Source organism: Gopherus flavomarginatus, chromosome 4 (genome assembly GCF_025201925.1).
Source record: "Gopherus flavomarginatus isolate rGopFla2 chromosome 4, rGopFla2.mat.asm, whole genome shotgun sequence".
NCBI lineage: Eukaryota > Metazoa > Chordata > Testudines > Testudinidae > Gopherus > Gopherus flavomarginatus.
In genome coordinates, this window is record NC_066620.1 from 35,784,923 (window position 1) to 35,805,892 (window position 20,970).

The 20,970-nt window shown below is 45.0% G+C and overlaps 1 protein-coding gene across 5 annotated transcripts in view; it reads left to right on the forward strand.

The window, feature by feature from the left end:
- The window catches only part of ACYP2 (acylphosphatase 2), a 138,704-nt gene extending 118,051 nt beyond the window's left edge, over window positions 1-20,653 (forward strand). For 4 of the 5 annotated variants that reach the window (XM_050951972.1, XM_050951968.1, XM_050951973.1 and 1 more), the window contains exon 4: window positions 19,988-20,653. In XM_050951972.1, the coding sequence (XP_050807929.1) occupies window positions 19,988-20,102 (115 nt within the window). In that variant the 3' untranslated portion in view covers window positions 20,103-20,653. The remainder of the gene's footprint in view (window positions 1-19,987) is intronic. The other variant, XM_050951970.1, reaches the window with a different exon arrangement.
- The last annotated feature ends 317 nt before the right edge of the window (window positions 20,654-20,970 follow it).

Below are 20,970 nucleotides of genomic sequence, written 5' to 3' on the forward strand. Positions count from 1 at the left end.
TTTTCCTGATTGGTCCTCTGGTCAGGTGCTTCAGGTGAAAGAGACATTAACCCTTAGCTATCTGTTTATGACAATGCGCACATTAGTTCTTTGCTGCCTCAGTGTTGTAACTGTATTTAAAGAAATATTATATAGCTCAGTATTACTTCTGACAATGCTAAGGGGTTTTTTTAATCATGTAAAATTCATTTAGGAGTTTGCTGGGGCTGCTTTCCAATGACATCTACTGTGGTGTGCTTTTGTAATAAGTATTTTTCTGAACAGCTACATCCTCTAATGGAGTATCAATTATTAAAATGTATCCTCTGTGTCAGTTGCTTTAAAAAATGGTAAAGGTTGAAGGTTAAACATATAGGTCTTGCTTGGCCAGCGTTTAATCTTTTAATTTAAATGGTAAATCATGTAATGCAAGAGTCAATCAATGGTACATGAAGAAGCCAAACTACAGAAAATGAATTTGTTGCTTATTAAGTGGAAACATTTTGAAAGAACAATTGCCACAGCTTCTGTTTTCTCTTTTTCTCACTTTGTTGTTGATATTCTGATATAGCAAATTCTATGAGTCTGTTTATCTGTAATGTATCCCTGGTCATAGTACCTAGGCACCACAATGTAGTTATCTTTTCTTTAAAGACGCCTTGTAAAAACTAATGTGAATTAATCAGTTTGCCAAGTGATGAGAAAATAACTTAAAAGAATCAAAATATCCAGAGTAAACATTTCAGCATACATTAGCACACGTGTTTTTTTCTGCACAATGTCTGTGCATTGCTTTGTATATGTATACCTTTGCATGTGCAAATTAAGTAGTTGGACTGCCAGCTACCTAACCAGCGCTCTCACATGTGGATGCACAGATAGTGTAATTTGACAGGACAGAATTCGTGCATAAGTTTTTGCAGGCACAAAATTGGAGGCTAGTTAGAAGTCTGCTGAAATTTTGGTCAATGCAATATTCAAAACCAGAGGGGTGGTGAGGGAAATTTAAAGCATATAAAATCATTGCAAGATTTTTGAGTACTAAAAGCTCTCATTCAGTCGTGAATTTAAACTGATTCCTACATACAGCTTTGGATTTTTTTCCCTTCAAAAGTCTTTATTTTACTTTTTATAAGATATTTAGTGCTGTCAGCTGAAAAACAGCCAGGAAAGTAATTGAAGTGGCTGCAAACTTACCCTTTGGTCTCTACTACTTTTCTTGCGTTTCAGCTCGCCACACTTCACTTGTAATGAAGGGTGACTTTTAAAGAAAAAATATTAAGAATTCCTGGTGCTGTTTATAGAATTCACTACATTTCAGTCAGAAATGGTTTTTACTTCTTGTATCACAAATGAATCTGTACTTTTCTGTAGAAGTCAGACTTGTGGGAATGACATTGGGGATGTGCTGAGCATGCAAATACAGGGCTGGTCCTCCCTTTGCTGACTAATTCAAAAGGTTCATGTAGCTCAAAGAGTCTCATTCCCAAACAAGGAGAAACATAGTCCTTCAGGATGAAAAATTCCTGACCTATAGTGACTGTAGGGGAAGTGAGCTTCCTGTTTTGATCAGGAAGACTTTCCACAACATCAGTATTGGGGTGGTAGCCTAAACCAGTGGTTTTCAAACCTTTTTTTCTGGGGATTCTTGATGCCCACGACCCAACGAAGCAGGGGATGAGGGATTTGGGGTGTGGGAGGGGCTCAGGGCTGGGGCAGAGAGTTGGGATGTGGGGATGAGATCTGTGGGCTGAGGCTGGGAATAGGGGTTCAGGGTGTGGGAGGGATTTCTGGGCTAGGGCAGGGAGTTGGGATGCAGGAGGGGGTCAGGGCTCTGGGCTGGGAGTGCAGGCTCTGGGCTGGGAGTGCAGGCTCTGGGCTGGGGCTAGGGATGAGGGGTTTGGGGTGCAGGATGGACTTCAGGTTTGGGGGGGCTCAGGGCTGGGGCAGGGGGTTGGGATGTGGGAGGGGGTCAGGGCTCTGGGCTGGGGGTGCAGGCTCTGGGGTTGGGCCAGGGATGAGGGGTTTAGGGTGCAGGATGGGCTCCGGGTTTGGGAGGGGCTCAGGGATGGGCAGGGGATTGGGGCACATGGTTGAGGTACAGACTTACCTCCGATGGCTCCTGGTCAGCAGTGCAGCTAGGGTGCAGAGGCAGGAGTCCCGCCTGTCCTGGTACCATGGACCGTGCTGTGTCCTGAAAGCGGCCAGCAGCAAGTCTGGTTCCTAGGTGGAGGTGCACAAGCGGCTCCGTGTGGCTTTTGCCCACAGGCACCGCTCCCTCCCCTGCCCCCATTGACTCCCTCAGGGCGGGGGCAGCACGCGGAGCCTCATGGCCCCTCTGCCTAGAAGCTGGACCTGCTGCTGGCCGCTTCCGGGGCGCAGCATGGTGTCGGAACAGGTAGGCACACTAGCCTGTCTTAGCTGGCCAGCACCACCAATGGGACTTTTAAGGTCCCTTCCAGTCCTATGCTTCTTTCCTTCCCCCGTCCCCAGAGGGGGTTGTGCATGGGCACATAGCTTTAATCCACCCATAAGATGGTAGTAACTCCAACTGGGCCACATTGCACTAGCAGGTTTGGAGCGGAACCAGCAAAGAGAGCTGCAGTGTTGGGGAGGGAGGCAGCTCATTTACTGGGGTGTGGCACCACAAATGCCTGTTGCTGAGCTTTTTAGTGTGTACTTCTTGGCCTTGTGTAATTGATCAACTACTCCCCTAGAGAGATCATCTCGTTGTGCAACTAGTATATTGAGCCTCCCTGGCCTGGAAGACAGTGGCTAATTTCATCTGGCTAAATCCCTAAGAGACAAATCTTGCAGGCACACAAGCTTCCAGTGAAGTATAAATTCCATATCTACTGCACTGGCACAAGGACAAACAACATAACAGGAGAAATCCTCATCCTTGCTGCTATTCATAAATGCCACATCAAAGGGCTGGAGCAGCATAAAGGGGCCATAAAAGCCCTGGTTCTGGCTGGGGAGAATTCTCGCTGCTGTGGAGGACTCCTCCTAAGCCAAATGTGTCAGGGGTGGGGCACAGCAGACAATGCTGAGGGAATTCTGGCCAGTGCTGCAGCTCATAGGACAGCCCTAGGAAGGTGCTATAATGTAGACAGGCCCACAGGGCAGTCTGAGTTTCATAGGGGGCCTCTCTAGCCACAAGAGCAGCTCAGTATCAGGAGAGTGGAAATGCGGCTTAGCCCCTGCCACTCCCTGGGCTGTGAGTTCTTTGCTGATCTTCTATATTAAGTAACTATGCCAGCTACACATTTTGCCACCTGATTGTTCATCTCTTTTTCCATACTACTGATAAATATATTAGCCCAAGTCCTAGTACAGAACATTTGGACACCACACAATTAACCTCTTACAATGCTGAAAATAGACTATTAATTCCTATTGTTGTATATACAGTATAGTTGTAGCCATGTCAGTCCCAGACAGACAAGGTGGGTGACATAATATTTTTTATTGGACCAACTTCAGTTGGTGAGAGCGACATGTTTTCAAGCTGCACAGAGCTCTTCTTCAGAGCTGTGCTGGTTTGTTCCTTATTGTACCACATTTACCTAGGTGCTTTAAAGTTCTATTTTTAACTATCATTTCAACAAGTCTGTCTGAGAGTGAAGTAAGGCGCACAGATTGGTAGTTGCTGGGACCAATCTTACAGTATTTCCTGCCTAGAAAGTAGTTGATTTACTTTCTTGGTGCCATTTGATATTCATTTTAAGCAGAATTCCCCATCTGAATCAGTGAATAATTGATAGTTCAGAATGGCCCTCCACATGGATGGTTTTGAAAATGCCTACAATGGGGGATTTGACTAACTTATTTTTCCATGACTAAATTAGTCATAGGGATCTTAATTATGTGATTGTTGGTTAGAAATAATTGCACTTCACTCTTTGCACAAGCTCTGTAATATGCATAACTATGCACATTACATTTGCTTTAAACACACCCACTTTTTAATGTTCTTTGACATGTGCTAATCAACCAGCATCCAGATGTCAGAGCTCTCTTTTCTTTTCCTACAGTTTGGATTGGTACAGTAGCTAATGGCATAAAAACTCCTCATTCAAACATCGTTCTGTCTTTTGTGATTGAATGGCTCAATGTGAAAAATAATTTTTAATCAGACTTCATGAAATGACAATATAGCCTGTGATAAAGTCTCGCTGGACAGCGTAAGTGGGTGGCAGGCCTCTTATTAGCCCTAGAATGATAAAACCCCTTTTCCCTCGAAGCTAAGAAGGGGCTACTTGGGGTCAGCTAGGGACACTTGAGTCCAGTTAAGGGCTGCCTGAGATCTTTCAAAACTGCTCCTCTGGTGAGAGGGAGGAGAGACAAGCTGCTGCAGGGTTAGTGGCAGCAGGCAGAAAGGCTGCCCTAGGGTGAATGGCGCTCTCCTCCCTACAGGCAGGGCCGGTTCCAGATACCAGCACAGCAAGCAGGTGCTTGGGGCAGCCAACGGAGAGGGGCAGCACATCCGGCTCTTCAACGGTAATTCGGCGGCGGGTCCCTCGCTCTCTCTCGGAGCAAAGGACCTGCCACCGAATTGCTGCCGAAGAATGAAGCGGCAGCGGTAGATTGCGGCTTTTTTTTTTTTTTTTTTTTTTGCTGCTTGGGGCAGCAAAAACCCTGGAACCGGCCCTGCCTACAGGGAAAGCTACATAAACTAGCTGCTTGAGTAGGGTAAGGACTGACACCCCAGGACCAATAACAAAGCCAAACACCCTCAGAGTGTGTGTGTGTGGTGGGGTGGAGGGGGAGGTATTCCTCTTTGTTTTGTGTTGGAACTAGTTCCTTTTTCTGTTTGGCGGAGGGGCACTCCTTGGGCCTGCCCAGAAATTATTGGGAAATAAACCCCCAAGTGGGAGAATAAACACTGTCCAGAGTGGGGCTGACTTATTCCAGGTCCCCAGCATCAGAGGGGAAAAGCCAACCCCCTTTTTCAGTTGCACTATGGGCCTAAGTCTTACCTTGATTTAGCAAATGTGCTAGAAGGGGAGGGGGCACAGGAAGTAGGGAGACTAGGTGTCCGTTTTTTGACCAGAACACCCAGTTGAAAAAGGTCCCTGACGGCTCCAGTGAGCACCGCCGACTGGGCCATTTAAAGTCCTGTTGCCGGTGCTGTGGTGCTAAGGCAGGCTAGTCCCTACCTGTCCTGGCACTGTGCTTCGCCAGCAGGTCTGCGTCCTAGAGGGGGGGCTACGGACTCCATGCACTTTCCCCACTCCAAGCACCAGCCAATGGAAGGTGCGGGGGGACAGTACCTGCAGGTGAGAGCGGCATGTGGAGCCTCCTGGCCCCCACACCTAGGACCCAGACCTGCTGGCTATTTCTAGGGTGCACGCAGTGCATTGCCAGGACAGGCAGGCAGCCTGCCTTAGTCCCCCTGCTGTGCCGCTAACCGGGAACCACCCGAATTAAGCCCATGCCCCAACCCCGTGTGCCAACCCCCTGTCCTATCCTTGTGCCCCCCCTCCAAACCTGGAACCCTCTCTTGAACCTCAAACCCCTCATTCCCAGCCCCAGCAAAGAGCCGTTACCCCCCTGCACCCAACACCCTGCCCCAGCCCAGAGCCCCTCCCACATCCAGAACCTATCATCCCCAGCCCAGAGCCCTCAGCCCCCCAACTCCCTGCCTCAAGTCACAGCCCCCTCCCACATTCCAAATCTCTCATCCCCAGCCCCCAGCCTCAAGCCCCCTTGTGCACCCCAAACCCCTCATCCACAGCCCAGAGTCAGCACCCCCACCCCAGAGCCCTCAACCCCTCCCACACCCCAACCCCCTGCATCAACCCACAGCCCCCTCCTGCACTCTGAATCCCTTGGCCCCATTCCCTAGCCTGCAGCCCCATCCTGCACCCCAAACCCCTTATCCCCCGCCCCACCCCAGAGCCCACACCTCCAGCTGGAGCCCTCACCCCTTCCCACACCCCAACCCCCTGCCCCAGCCCAGTGAAAGTGAGTGAGGGTGGGGGAAAGCAAGCCACTGAGGGAGAGAGAATGTAATGAGTGGGGGGCAAGGCCTCAGGGAAGGGGTGGGGCTAGGGTGTTCAGTTTTGTGTGACTAGAAAGTTGGAAACCTTAATAGGAACCCTCTTTCTCCTGATAGCCCCGGTAGTGTACCATTACAGCAGGAGGGCATGAAGCACTACTAGGGTCTGATTCTCGGTTGCCTGATGCCTCATGTAGTCATTTAGACCAGAGCAACATGGGACACTACCATTCTCAATGAACGCTTGTGGTAATGAGTTTCACAGATTGACTATGCGTTGTGTGAAAACATGACTTTAACACTACCTAATTTTCTGCAAATGTAACTTGCTTTTTAAGATCTCAGTGAGATCTGTCAAAGAAGACAAATTTGAAGTTTGTTGCTGAAGCTATTTAAGCGGAGCAAAATCTCTAACGAGAACATATGGGGAAAATGCTTTTTTCTGCTCACATATCAAAAACAGGTCAACCAATTTTGCTCAAACTTTTCAAAAATAAATTTAGGCAGCATGTGAAACAGAGATCTGCTGTGGGTATCAGAACAGAGCAAGTTGTTCTTAGGTTTAAAGTTCCTTCTAGCTGAGAAATTGCTCCCTTTTGATTGAGAATTAACAATAGGTATGGTCTTTCAATATGGGTCAAATGTGTCTAATGAAGCAGGTTTCTAATTATATGTCTACACTACCCGCCGGATCGGCAGGCAGTGATCGATCCAGCAGGGATTGATTTATCGCGTGTAGTCTAGACGCAATAAATCAACCCCTGAGCCCTCTCCTGTCAACACCTGTATTCCAGCGCCACGAGAGGTGCAGGAGGAGTTGATGGGGGAGCGGCAGCAGTCGACTCACTGCAGTAAGTCGATCAAAGTACGTTGACTTCAGCTATGTTATTCACATAGATGAAGTTGCGTAACTTAGATCGATCCCCCCACAGTGTAGACCGGGGCTAAGGAATGTGTACGTAGTAGACTACTGATGTGAATGGATGCAGCTCCTTTGAAACTAACAAAGCTATGCTAATTTACACCAGTAGAAAATTTGGCTCAGTATTCGTAATGTATACAGTATGTGATGAGCACATAGAAGTCATTTTTCTCATAACATTATAAATAGATATGTGACATCTAAATAGATATGTATAATCTTGCTGTTTATTCAGTACTCTCAGGATGTCACACCTAATTTATATCCTTTCCATGTCAAAGACTCTGCTCATTTGCCCTTGTTGTTGACATTACTTTCAAATAGTACCTCAAAGAAATTCCTCACTGGATAGTCTATAGAGATGTGCCAACCATAACTGCAGTAGGATCTGACTGAACCCCTCACCCCATCTCCCGATGAGAGCATACTTCAGTTTCCACGCCCACCCAGTTCTTGGCCTCTCTCCTTGGACTGTCAATTGGTCCAAGTTGTGGTTGTATTTTTTGTTTTCCTTTCACTCACTAAGGTGACCTAGTCCCAGACTTGTGACTCTGCTTTGTAGTGGTGGCTAATGTGGTCATCCTGATCAAATGTGTCAAAATTGTATTTCACCTTCAGGGAGTAATGCACTTTCTATCACTTTCTCTCTCTCTCTCTGCCGCTTCCCCCTCCCTTTTCAATATATATAATATAATGTGCTATATGTATCGATAGATATACACATACACACTTACATAATGCCCTTTGATCCTGACCTAGCATTTTCTGTTTGTAACAATTTTTTTTTTTTTTTACCATACAGTAGGCATGGTAATTTAAAATTATCCTGACCCACTTTCATTGATCGGATGCATCAGTTTCCATGGCAGCAGCAGTAGAGGGAACTTTAGTTTCAAAGGCTCTGTAAACAGATGCATTCTGCTTCAACAGGCTTCAGGTCCACGCAGTTTAGAGCACAGTTTTGTAAATCACTTTATAAGATTGCTAGGCTCAGTGTATTTTGGAGATCCTTGAACCCTGTTCTGCATGCTCTCCTCCCAGGGCCAGGGCCAGGATTCTTGCCGCCCCAAACTGCAAAAATAAAACCAAAAACAACCGTGATCTACCGCCGCCGCTTCATTCTTCGGCGGCAATTCAGCGGCAGGTCCTTCACTCTGAGAGGGAGTGAGGGACCTGCCACCAAATTACTGCTGAAGAGCCGGACGTGCCGCCCCTCTCCGTTGGCTGCCCCAAGCAGCTGCTTGCTGCGCTAGTGCCTGGAGCCGGCCCTGTTTCCTCCTCAAGCAATTAATAATTCTCCTCAAGCTTTTCTCTTGTGACCCCTCAGCCATTCCAGATTTCGCTAATGCTTTGCATCTGAGAGCCTGTCTTCCCCAGCTTACTGCCCATGAGATGTCCCTGACTGCTTCACTCCCTCCTGCTACTTTCTTCACACCAACACTGGATCCTCTCAGCTTTGTCCCCAGATTCCTCTTTTCTTAGCAGACTCAATATCCTGTGCCCCTGAGCCAGGGGAAGGGGGAGGCAGAGGATTGCGCTGAGGCATAGCTTTTGGGGCAGTTTATGTGGGACTTATACGTCATTTCCCATCCTTAACCCACCAACACTGCTGACCCAGCTGGTATGTGTTATTTGCACTGCGCCTGCCTCTTCTGCTCCGTTTTATATAAAACCTGAAGAATCTATGGAGGAGGCAGAGGAAGGAATGCATGCCAGCTGGCTCAGCAGCATCTTTGCTGTAGTAACAACTCAGCCTTCAGCCGTCTTGCCGCATTCAGCATAGGCAATGACTAAAATTTGAGGATGTCTAGGCCCATGAGAAGCACTGCTCTTCTGGCCAGGAAATCGAAATTAGTGCCTTGCGGGCATGGGCAGCAGGTGGAGCCCCCCCTTTCGGGCAGGTGGAGCCCCCAGATTCGATCCTTCTGCCTGCACTCCCCTGGGCCAGAGCCCCGAGTGCTCTCCCCTCAGCCAGAGGAGCCCCGAACCCTCCCCCACAACTGCCTGGGGATCCCTTGGCCATCTTCAGCCATACCGCGCCTCCCTTCTCCACCTCTCCCCAGACCCCAAGCCACTTGGGAAAACCTGCAGCATGACAGCCTCTCTTCCTGAAGAAGAACCTGAGCTTTTGATATACTCCATGCAGATTCTGAGGCAGCTGAGCAGGCAGTATGTGTTACTCAGCTTCCTGGGTCCATCAGTAATCTCTCTGGAGTCCAGGGAGATTACTGATGAATTTAGGAAGCTGAATAGCACATACCGCCTCCTCAGCTGCCCCGGAACCTGCATGGAGCATAATACAGCAAAAACTTCCCCCACCAAACCTGTAACCGAGCGTCCGGCAGCAAGTACCAGGGGAGGCAGAGCCTCTCCTGGCCTATTATGCCCGTTGCCCATGCTTGCAGGCAAGAATTGTATTTAAAAACTTGATCCTCTCTGACCAAGTTTGAATTGTAGTATAGATGGGGTCAACATCTGTAGCATGTTAACTTTATCAAAAGCTGTTATGCAGATATTTTTGTAAATATTAATGCTCAATTTATGTGAAGGTTTCATAACATCTTTTGGTCCTTCCTTATTTTGTGTGTGTGTGTGTTTGTGCGTGCACATGCACACATAATGTTCATTTAAAAAAAAAAAACAAGCTTATCATAGTGTTAACTCTCACTGCTTTATTGTTAGAGTTCCAAAAAAAATTTCTTTTAAACCCAAGTTCCTGGGGACTATTGATGAAATGCGAATCTCCACTCTTATTTAAAATAAAAGTAAGTTTCTAGCCCTCAGGAGTGTTGGGAAGAGCCTGCAAACATGAACCAAATGCATCCTAAAGACTCAGAAAGCAAAGAAAAAGAACCCCACATTTATTATTTGTAAAGTCTCATTATTTAAAACCAGTCTCATGATTTGGGGGCCTGAGTCATGAATTTTGAAAGCTTGAGGTTGGCAATAGTGTTTTCTATTAAGACAACACTATGGGAGTACTGAAATATTTGAAATGTTGGTTTTCTCTCTCACTCACTTAAAAATACAATCTTCAACATGCAATCTCAAATATTCTATCCTTGCTAATTGGAAACAGAGTAAAGTTTAACAGTTTAGTGTTCCCTTTTCCAGATTCTATTTCTCATTCTATAAAAAGTGCATATCTACCTCTTGTTACACTGTTGTGCTAGTAAACACCACTGTAGTTAACATACATGGGCAGCGGGTACAGTAGGTCAGGGAAGGCTAAGCCACGAACCCACCTCTGGACGCCTGGGCTGCATTGGTTCTGCCCCTTCCCCGAGGCCCCCACTGCCTGCTGCTGCTGCCATTGCTCGCCGCATTCCTCCGTGGGGGCGGGGAGTGAGGAGGGAACGTGGCGAGCCAGCAGTGAATGGGAGGGTCTGGCGGGGGAGTTAGGCGGCTCAGCTGGGCGCCGGGGCTGGCCCAGCAGCTCAGGGGAGCTGGCGGCTTGGCCCGGTGGCTTGGGGTTGTGATGGTGGTGGCTCAGCCCGGTGTGGCTGGGACTGAATTGGCACTTAGGGGCTGGGGGGGGTGTTCCCGTCATGACTGGGGTCGGCGGGCCGGGGCTCTTCCAGTCACCGGGGAGTCCTCAGGGCTCCTCCTGTTACGGGGGAAGCATGGTTCTGGGCTCCGGCATGCGGGAGCGGGGCCTCAGGTGGAAGGGGCGTGTCCAGCAGGCTAGTGTACTCAAAGCGGGGGTTCACCTGCCACCCATGTTACCATGAAAGAGGCAATCACACTTATGTAGCCCTTTCTAAAGCTTGGAGTCCCCAACCCTTTGTGCTTAGATCACCTTCAAAACCTGGTTCCATTTCATTTCACTGGGGTGACCATATTTCCATACTGAATATGGGACACCTGGTAAAATTACTCATATTCAAGTGAATTCAACAGCAATCCATCAGAACTATGCGGTACAAATGTTCAAATTAACATCAGGTTGGCTGAGCCCCTGTTAAAAAGAAATACTGCATAGTTGGATTATTTTTATTTACCTTCTTATCTTTAAGGTTCACATGGAGAGAGGTCACGCACAGACACACACACGCCTGTACACCTCTCTCACATCAGGAGTGGTGATCGACTGACCCGACTCTCCCTGCCCAGTGCTCTCCACCTTCCATGCCTGGCTGGGCCACCTGCCTTTCCTGGTACCTGGTGCTGTGTCTTCCCAAGGCAACACATGGCAGGGGTGGGGGGCTACGTAGGGTCACATGGCCCCCTCCCTAGATTTCTGTCAGGGTTCACACTAGAATGTGGCCAGCAGCAGCCTTTTGGCACTGTGCGGGAGGGAGGGGACAGGAGTTGCTTCCAGCCAAAGGGGCGGAGGAGTGCGGGGGGAGGGATGACCTGGCCTGTGTTTTTGCAGAGCTCATCTCTTCTCCCCCCAACTCCCATGGCTAGAAGCAGCTTTTTCCTTCGCTCTGTTGAGCCCACAGGGTCAGGGCGCAAACAGGCTGGGAATCATTTCCCCACCGTCACTCCAGAGCTTAGCTGAGGGGAGGAGAGGCTTCCCCGTGCCAGCGCTGTGCGGGGCTTTGGCACATGCAGGGCTTGGCTCCTCCTGGCCAGCGCCCCAGGCCAGAGGGTCTTGAGCTTTCCTGGGTCGTTGGCCCAGCCAGAGGCAGTGGGGGAAGGAAGGAGCCTGCCAGCCTGGCTGTTGATGAGCTGAATGCTCCAACCAGGGGCTGGTTCTCTGCACAGCACTGGGAGTGGGATGCGTCCCGCCAGGGGGATATGGAGGAACAGTGGGACGAAGGGGCAAAGCAGGAGAGGACAGCAAGAGGGGGAGCCCGTAAAGGGCCAGTGAGTGGGCTTGCAGTGTGCAGCCAGTGCTGGCTGGAAATGAGACGGGGCCCTGCTTGGCATGCAGCAGGGGCTGCGCTGATGGACCAGCAAGGGGAGCAGCTGGCTTCGCGTGCTGCACCTTCGCCCCACTATCAGCCTTGCACACCCAGTCCCTCACTGGCCACTGGACCCCACACACACACACACTCACCGCTGATGGGTAGGTGCCTGGCAAGCAGGGATCCGTCCAGCAGCAGGAACCGCCAGTACTGATGGGGGTGGAGACAAACACTGTACAGGACAATTTGCCTGTTTTTAAGAAAAAGTCAGGATACTTGCAGGAGGGTTTAAACATAGGACTGTCCCTTTAAAAATGGGACATCTGGTCACTCTACATTCCACAAACTTTTAAATTAGTACTTAGGTGGCTTAGGATTCTCTCCACAACCTCACGATGAAAATGAGCTGGGCTCTTTTTAATAGTCAATGATTAAATACTGTAAAAATCAGTCTGGGTATGGAAATGCCTCCATGCTTGTTTCATCATGGGACAAATGCACTATGTATATATCTAAAATTTGATCTGTCCACAACCTCTTCCACATTTGAAAGATTCATTTTCTTTTTAATTGTAAGTGACCATAAGATTCCTGAAAGATGCTAGGCTGCAAGGCCTGGAGAAGCCCTGTGTCCCTGAAGAAGTACAACACATGCCGCTGAAATTTAAGTGTTCCTCCCTCCTGCAGTGTTCATTGATCACTCAGTGTTTAAAGTGCTTGCAAGAGCTTTGCTTTATTCTATCTCTGGTTCCAATTGGCTGGGCATGACAGTAAGAGGTTCATAGCATGCTGCCCAGACTCTGTGTCTGGGATACACAGCCCTTATAGGCAGTCCCCAATATCACAGCTCCTACCACTCCATAAGCATTTCCAGAAGGGCCATCTAAAGGCATAAGAGGGAAGTTTGACCTCCATGCTGTATGCCTCTGAGTCCACCAGTTGTGTTCTTCTTTTATTATGTGGACACCACCAACTCCTCTCACATGGGCCATGGATGAGCCATCAGTCCTTACTGATCTGACCTGGACTTGAACCAGAGACCTAGAGATAAAAGGTTACATAACCCATTGCCATACCCTGGAGATATTGCCTTTTGGATCAGTGTTCTAGTACAAACTGAGTTCTAAAGACACTCTAATAACATACATCAATTCCATTATCTTATTGCAAATCATGATTTTGTGCATTAACCACATGCCAGGGCAGATGTCTAAAGTTTCACTCCATTGCTATCTTGAAAAGTTTTGTATTGTCTGCAAACTTTGCTCCTTCACTATTCATCATAACATAAGAACAGCCATACTGGGTCAGACCAAAGGTCCATCTAGCCCAGTATCGTGTCTTCTGATAGTGGCCAAGGCCCGGTGCCCCAGAGGGAATGAAGGGAACAGGTGATCATCAAGTGATCCATCCCCTATTGCCCATTCCCAGATTCTGGCAAACAGAGGCTAGGGACACCATTCCTGCCCATCCTGGCTAATAGCAATTGATGGACTTATCCTCCTTGAATTTATCTAGTTCTTTTTTGTACCCTGTTATAGTCTTGGCCTTCACAACATGGAGTTCCACAGGTTGACAAGGAGTTCCACAGGTTGACTGTGCATTGTGTGAAGAAATACTTCCTTCTGTTTTGTTTTAAACCTTACAAATTACAGTTAGTAGTTCTGCAATTTCACATTTGAGTTCCTTCAGAACTCTTGAGTAGATACCATCAGGTCTCGGTAACTTATTACTGTTTAGTTTATCAATTTGTTCCAAAATCTCCTCTAATGACACCTCAATCTGGGACAGTTCCTCAGATTTGTCACCTAAAAAGAATGGCTCTAGTGAACCTCCCTCACATCCTCAGCCGTGAAGACCAATGCAAAGAATTCATTTAGTTTCTCCGCAATGACCTTATTATCCTTGAGTGCTTCCATGAGCAGTGGGTGTCATAAACTCGGGGAGGCTGTGCCTCTCTAAACAGCCAGGTGTGGCCCGTCCATGCTCTGCCCCCATGTGCCCCCCCATCCTGCTTCCACTCGGTGCAGCTCCAGTCTCCCAGGGTGGCCTGAGCTTGGGCCGCTCTGCCCATCCTCCCTGCAGTCCAGGGCTGAGGAGACTGAGGCAATTCTGTGTGCTCTGAGGTTGCGGGAGAAGAGGCTGGGGGGTGCTCTGGAGCTGGGGGCACTAGCCTGGGGCAGGGGCTGGCCGCTGCGGTGGGACCTCTAGGCTCAGGTGGGGGCGCGGAAGGGACAGGGTCTCTGGACAAAGGGGTGGGGCTGGGAGCTAACTCCCCCAGCCGGCGATGCATGCACTGGCCATAAGTGCTCCTTTAGTATCTCAATCATCCAGGGACCCCACTGGTTGTTTAGCAGGCTTCCTGCTTCTGGTGTACTTAAAAAAAAATTGCTATTATTTTTTCAGTCTTTGGCTAGCTGTTTTTCAAATTCTTTTTGGCCTTTCTCATTCTATTTTTGCACTTCACTTGCCAGAGTTTATGCTCCTTTCTATTTTCCTCGCTAGGATTTAACTTCCATCCTCTTTTCCAGATCACTAATAAATATGTTGAACAGCATAGGCCCCAATACAGAACCCCACTGTTCTCCTGTCTCTATTGTGAAAACTCACCATTTATTCCTAATCTTTGTTTCCTATGTTTCAATCAGTTACTGATCCATGAGAGTACCTTCCCTCTTATCCCATGGCTACTTAGTTTCCTTAAGAGTCTGTGGTGATGGACCTTATCAAAGGCTTTCTGAAAATCCAAGTACCAGTCAATACAGTGATCACTCTTACCCACATGTTTGTTGACTCCCTCAAAGAATATGAATAGGTTAATGAGGTATGATCTCTCATGATAAAAGCTGTGTTGAGTCTTCCCCATCAAATCATGATTATCTATATTTCTGATAATTCTGTTCCTTACTACAATTTCAACCAATGTCTCCAATACTGAAGTTAGTCTCATTTTTAAAATTACGTTAACTGCCTTCCAGTCATCTGGTACAGAGGCTGATTTCAGTGATGGTAATATGTAACCTAAAAGTAATTCTGCAATTTTATATTTGAGTTCCTTCAGAACTCTTGGGTGAATACCATCGGGTCCTTGTGACTTATTACTGCTCAGTTTATCAATTTGTTCTAAAACCTCTTCTAGGGACATCAGTTTGGGACATAATGCATGGTATTTGTACATAAATTTCACAATGATACTAATAACTAGTGTGACACTGGCTTTCATTTGAGGCCTCATATGACATTCTTTGGTGAACCGAGTACATAACACAATCTGGATATTCCTGTAACCCTCCTGACAATGGTCATTAAGAGGTTTTTGGGTCACAATGTTCATAATTGGTGATCTTACTGGAATCCACATTGATGACCACATGATCACTGGCTATGTAGCAGTATTCCTTGGTAAACACATTTTAATTCATTGGTCTTCCATCCTACTACATGTGATGTGTCCATATCAAGAAAGTTGCTAAAACCAAAGCAGGGTTGATGGAGATGGTTAGCAGGTTTAGCTATGACCAACCTCATTGTGAATCTTGTCCTGTCACTTAATATGGAGCAGCTGACAAAGATGATGAGAATTGTAAACACCAAGTGGCCACTTCTCAGCCTTCCTCAGCATTCCTGAATAAAGGTGATGTAACCATGGCTCACAGGTCTGCAGCTTCAAAGCAAGCTTGATGTTATAACGTGCCACAAAGGCCACCAAAGGGCCTAAAGTCTGACAGCAGCTGCTGCTACACAAGTGTCCACATCTTTAAAGCATCCTCCAGCACTCGTCTGTGATGCTGCCATAGTATTTGACAGTTGCCATCTGCTCACTATTCCATCTGGATAGGTTAATACTGAGCTGGTTGTAATCTGGAGCTGGAGACTGTGATAGTAATGACTAGGGACTTAGTTTTATCTGCATTAATAACCAGACTCATGCACGCTGCTTCTTGTCCAGTCAGACTGGCCATGAGCTCCAGCAATTCACCAAACTAGCCAATATACATGTTATCATTTCTCTTTCCATTTTTAAAGTCCCTTTGAAAATACCCCCCCATCTTATTCTATTATTCTTATTACACATTTGCATTACTGTGGGTCTTTCTACAAAGCACTTTGATACTAGTCAAAAGTGTTTTACAAATGAATGCATGATATTATAGTTACATATAAAGGGTTTGAAGGAGGTCTTAAAAAAATCAAAGATTCTGTACACTTCATATGTCTGACAATTGTAGGGATTCCCAGGGTCTGCTCCCTAGATTATGGTGAATTTTAATTAAAGATAGGTGGCTAGGCAAAGGGCTGAAAGAACAAACAGTTATTTTATAAAAAATAACGAAAGATACCACTGGATTTTGAAATGAAGCATAGCAGATAGGAAGGTCCTACAGAGTCCTCCTCTGGGCACCAAAACCTATGCGTTACAAGCACTGGTTCAAAGTAAATTTTTCAAGGCTTATGCAGGGTGGCAGTGTAAACACGTTGTGACCACAGTGGAGTCACACAACTAACAACCCACATAGCTCCTTGGGAGCAACTCTTTTGGGTCTAAATGTGTGTAAACATTTAGTAGAAATTGGATGTTAATTTGATCTACAATAAACAGTTATAGACCAAATCAAGGCTTTTGCCCTCACAGCCAGTTCCTTCTGAACACACATTCTCCTCCCTAGTTCTGTATGGTATTTTGTAAGGGATCTTTCCCTTTCCACTTAGCCTCGCTTGAGCCTTCCTATAAGGATGCTTCTATCTTGGATGCATGCTTCACTAACCCACCAAGTGCATTCTTACAGCTCCTACAGTTATATCCCAAAACACTTGAGGTCTAGGCACATAGTTGCTTTCATAACTAAACTTTAGAAATAGAGATTCCTAACTAACCAGGAATCTGTACACTTGCCCTCAAGGATAACGTTTATTTATCCAGAGCCGGGCCATTAATACAAGCATTGATGTAACCATTTTGGTGGCAACACTGAAGTGTTTCTACAGCTGTAATATAAGTAATGGAAAACTCGTTTCTTGCTCCATACAGCCACCAAAGGTCTCTGAGGCACTTTCAGCTATTACATTGGATTGTCAGAAATTCAACATAAAAAGATCTCCTATCAGCACTTTTCCCAGGTTCTTGATAGGGCTATAATAAAACGTGGCCTATGTGCCAGGTGTATTTCATGTGTTGGTTCAAGGTCTAAAGCCTCCATGAATTTGTGGTTCTCATGGTGGAGATATCAAGAAAAGTCTCAGTGCAAGAATATTTTATTTGTGTAATGCTGAGTGTAACTTTCAGTAAAACTAATCAACAATTTAATTGCTTTAACTGTTCAAAATTCATATCGAATTGAATAAAATCTTATATTTTAACTGCATTGTTAAGTGAACAATTACTTAATTAAGACAGTCTTAGTCATGGATAAAAATGTATGTAAAATGTATTCCTCTTTAGAAGCAGTACACAGAAAATGAATTCTACTTTGTTATTGCATTTGCTTTAGTGCATTCTATTATGATCTAGAATCTTGAGAAATAATTTGATTCTTAAGTACATTTTTGTAGAGCCATTCTAGCAGTAAAACCCAAAGTGATTATTAAATCTCACATCAGTTATTTGCATTATTTTCATGTCTGTAAGTTCCTAAAAAACAGTCAATCATCTATCTTTATATTTTGTCAGTGTGCACATAGGATGTACTGTACTTTGTGGAGCAGAGGTATTCATTTTTAGACAAAAAGCACAATACTATACAATGTGTGGCCTGAAGCTCTGGCTAAAGTCAGCTTACACTTTACAGCAGTTTGCTGTAACAGGTCCTGTGACAGGTTTCTGCCCCTCCACCCCCGGGGTGCCATCTGGAACTGGGGTACCACTGAGCCCTGTGACCCACCAGCCTGGGCTCCCCCTCACCAGGGCCGGCTCGAGGCACCAGCTTAGCAAGCCGGTGCTTGGGACCGCCACTCCGGAGCGGGGCGGCATGTTCAGGTATTTGGTGGCAATTGGGCAGAGGGTCTCTCACTCCCGCTCTGAGCGAACGACCTCCCGCTGAATTGCCGCAGATCACGATCCCGTCTTTTTTTTTTTTTTTTTTGGCTGCTTGGGGCGGCAAAACCCCTGGAGCAAAACCCCTGCCTCTCACTGCTGAATAAACCTGCTGACCAACAATAGAGAGGCTACAGCCAAGATAACCCAGGTACGCAGCCCCCCACTGGAGTATAAACCCAAATTATACCATCTTGCACTGCACAGGAAACTGTACAGTATGAGCTCATAGAGTTCATCTCTCCCTCAATGTGGAGATGAAATGCAACAGGCCACAAGCTAAGATTCCCAAGCACTTCACTCCAAACTTACTGGTTTAGATTAAAGCATAAAATAAGTTTATTAATTCCAAGAAGATAGATTTTAAGTGATTATAAGTGATATCAAACAGCTCAAAGCAGATTACTTAGCAAATAAACAAAAAAACGGAAACTAAACTTAACATACTAGATAGATTGGATGTGAATTAGCAATTTCTCACCCTGACTGCTGGGGTACAAGCAGACTTGCAGATTCTTAAGGGACAAGCTGCACTTGCTTTACAGCTTAGAATCACCAGGTTTTTCATATGCAAGCTAGAAATCCCTTTAGTTTGGGTCCAGCACTTCCCCTAGTTCAGTCTTTATTCCTCACGTGTTTCCAGGAGTCTTCTTGTGTGGGGAGTAAAGAGCAGCAGATGACGTCACTCCCTGCCTTACATAGCTTTAGCATATGCCGGGAATCCTTTGTCCCAAACTCAGTTTGTGGAAAAACACTGACACCCCAAAATGAAGTCCAGAGTCATGTGGCCTGGTCACATGACCCTGTGGAGTCATAGCAGCCATTACTTACAGGCTGTCTGGAGTACTCTCAGGAAGGCTTACCAGGTGGGGAATAAGCTTTTCCTAAGGCCTATTGTTTTCCCTAATGGCTCATTACCCTGAATACACCATTCCCAACCAGCTAGCTAGACTGAAAACATCTTGCCTAGTGAGCATTACCCAAGTGTAACTACATTTGAAATACAGATACATAGTCAATATTCATAACTTCAGATAGAAAAAAGATACATGCATACAAACAGGATAAAAATATTCTGCGAATAACAACATTTTCAATGACATCTCATGTGACCTGTCTTGCATAAAATGCATCATAATTATGCTATAATCATATTATAAAAATATCATTATGAAGAATATGGGGTGCAGTGTCACAGGTATGTGATAGCAAGGTTTAAAAAATAAACAAACAAATAAAAATACTTTAACATATTTTATTCTCTTAAATAAATAAGAGAAATTAAACCCTTAGGAAATTTAAGTGTTGATAAATCATTGCAGATCCATTTACCGTGAGTGATGCTGAGGATGATAAGTTAGAAAACTTTTCTGCACCATATTTGTACAGTGTATTGTGAAAATAGCAAATTGGAAAGGTATGTTAATTCTTATCTGGAACAAAGTATTAACTAAAGGCCAGATTCTGCCACTCTTACTCACACTGAGTAGTGCCTTGCTCCAGGAGTAGTCCTATTAATTTCAGTGTCATGTGAAGGAAAAACAATGTGTTTATGTAATTAAAGACTGTTCATTATGCACATGCATGCAAGGGCAGAATTAATGTTGCACAGACAGCCTAAATTCTGGCATTTCCTAACTTTTTAATACTTGACTTTGCAACTCTATAACGTTCTCTTAATGTAGTTTGTATGCTGTTTAATTTAAGGTTTCTCTGACCCCCTCAAACATTCCAGGGTATTATAATCCTTTCTTGTTGCTTTTTTTTTATTGTATGTAGTGCTCTGGTGCTTGCAATGAGTACTCTATTAACTTTGTAAACACATACTATTATAATGAATGACATAATTAAAGTAGGTAAAACTGAGTACTCGTTTTAATAATGCACCCTTAAGAAGCCTACTTCAGCTAAAATTTTGTTCAGAGTCCAGATTTAATTCTATGTAATATTCTACAATATATTTTGAAACACTGACAATTTTATTTACTATTTAAATAATTTTATCTTGCTTGTAAAGAGAAAAGGGGAAAAACTGCTGAGGGAGATAACATAGTTGGAAACTATTTATCAGGACTAATTTCCTCATTGAAAAGCTGAGCTTCATAAGCCCTTTAAATAGAAAGCATGACAGAAGAGCAAATGCCACACATACAGTTCATTTTATTCTAACATGCTTTTATTTTTATTTTATTTTTCAGGAAGGCCTGGCTGAGTAAAGTTGGAAGTCCCAGTTCTCGCATAGACCGAACCAACTTTTTTAATGAAAAGGAGATCTCTAAGCTTGATTTCTCAGGATTTAGCACTAGGTACTAATGGAGGAAGAAATCTTTAAGCACAAAATTATAATGCTTCAGCTGCATAGTAATTTATGTGTCTCCAAAAAATAACACGACAGCACTTTTTTTGATGTCTGCTTCATACTAAAGTATAAAAATGCCCCTTTTACATAATGCAGGACTGTCAGTTACTGTATTAGAAATTTCACAATGTAAATCTTTACCAACATTGCCAATTTATATGTAATTTACTTAGAAGTATAAAAAAAATCAATAAAAACATACAACTGCAAAATCAGCAAATATTAATGCACAGTGAAATTTGTAAGACATGATCATACAGAACCTAGTCTTTGCCCAATAAAATATTTGGTTTATATATATTAAAAAACAAACAAATAAAAAACAACTTCAATTTCACTGTGACATAATTAAAAATTTTTAAATACTTTAAGTAATCTTTAAACAGGATCACAGCAACATTCAGTAGTAAATCCTATATGCTATGAATCGTAAAGTTCTCTTGTATTATTTGTAATAATTAGTTAATGCTGTAGCAAATGTTCTAAAATAAATGTGTTTTGCCCTATAAAACGTATCCAGTCAAGTCTGATTAAAAACTTTCCATAATAATGTCTGGGTAGTTCAGGATATGGGATATAGAGATATGTAGTCTTTCATAGATCTTTTGTCCAATCCCAGCCAGGATCAATATTGACTAAGTTACTTCCATCTGATTTCTTTATGGTGACCTATATGATATTAGTTGATGGCTTTAGTTTCATAGCTAATGGCCAAGCATTTGCATCACAAAAATCACCACTAACTAGGGTTATCACTTAAGACCTGATCCTGCAAAGACTTAGCCAAGTATGTCATATTGAGCATCGATAGTCCCACTGAAG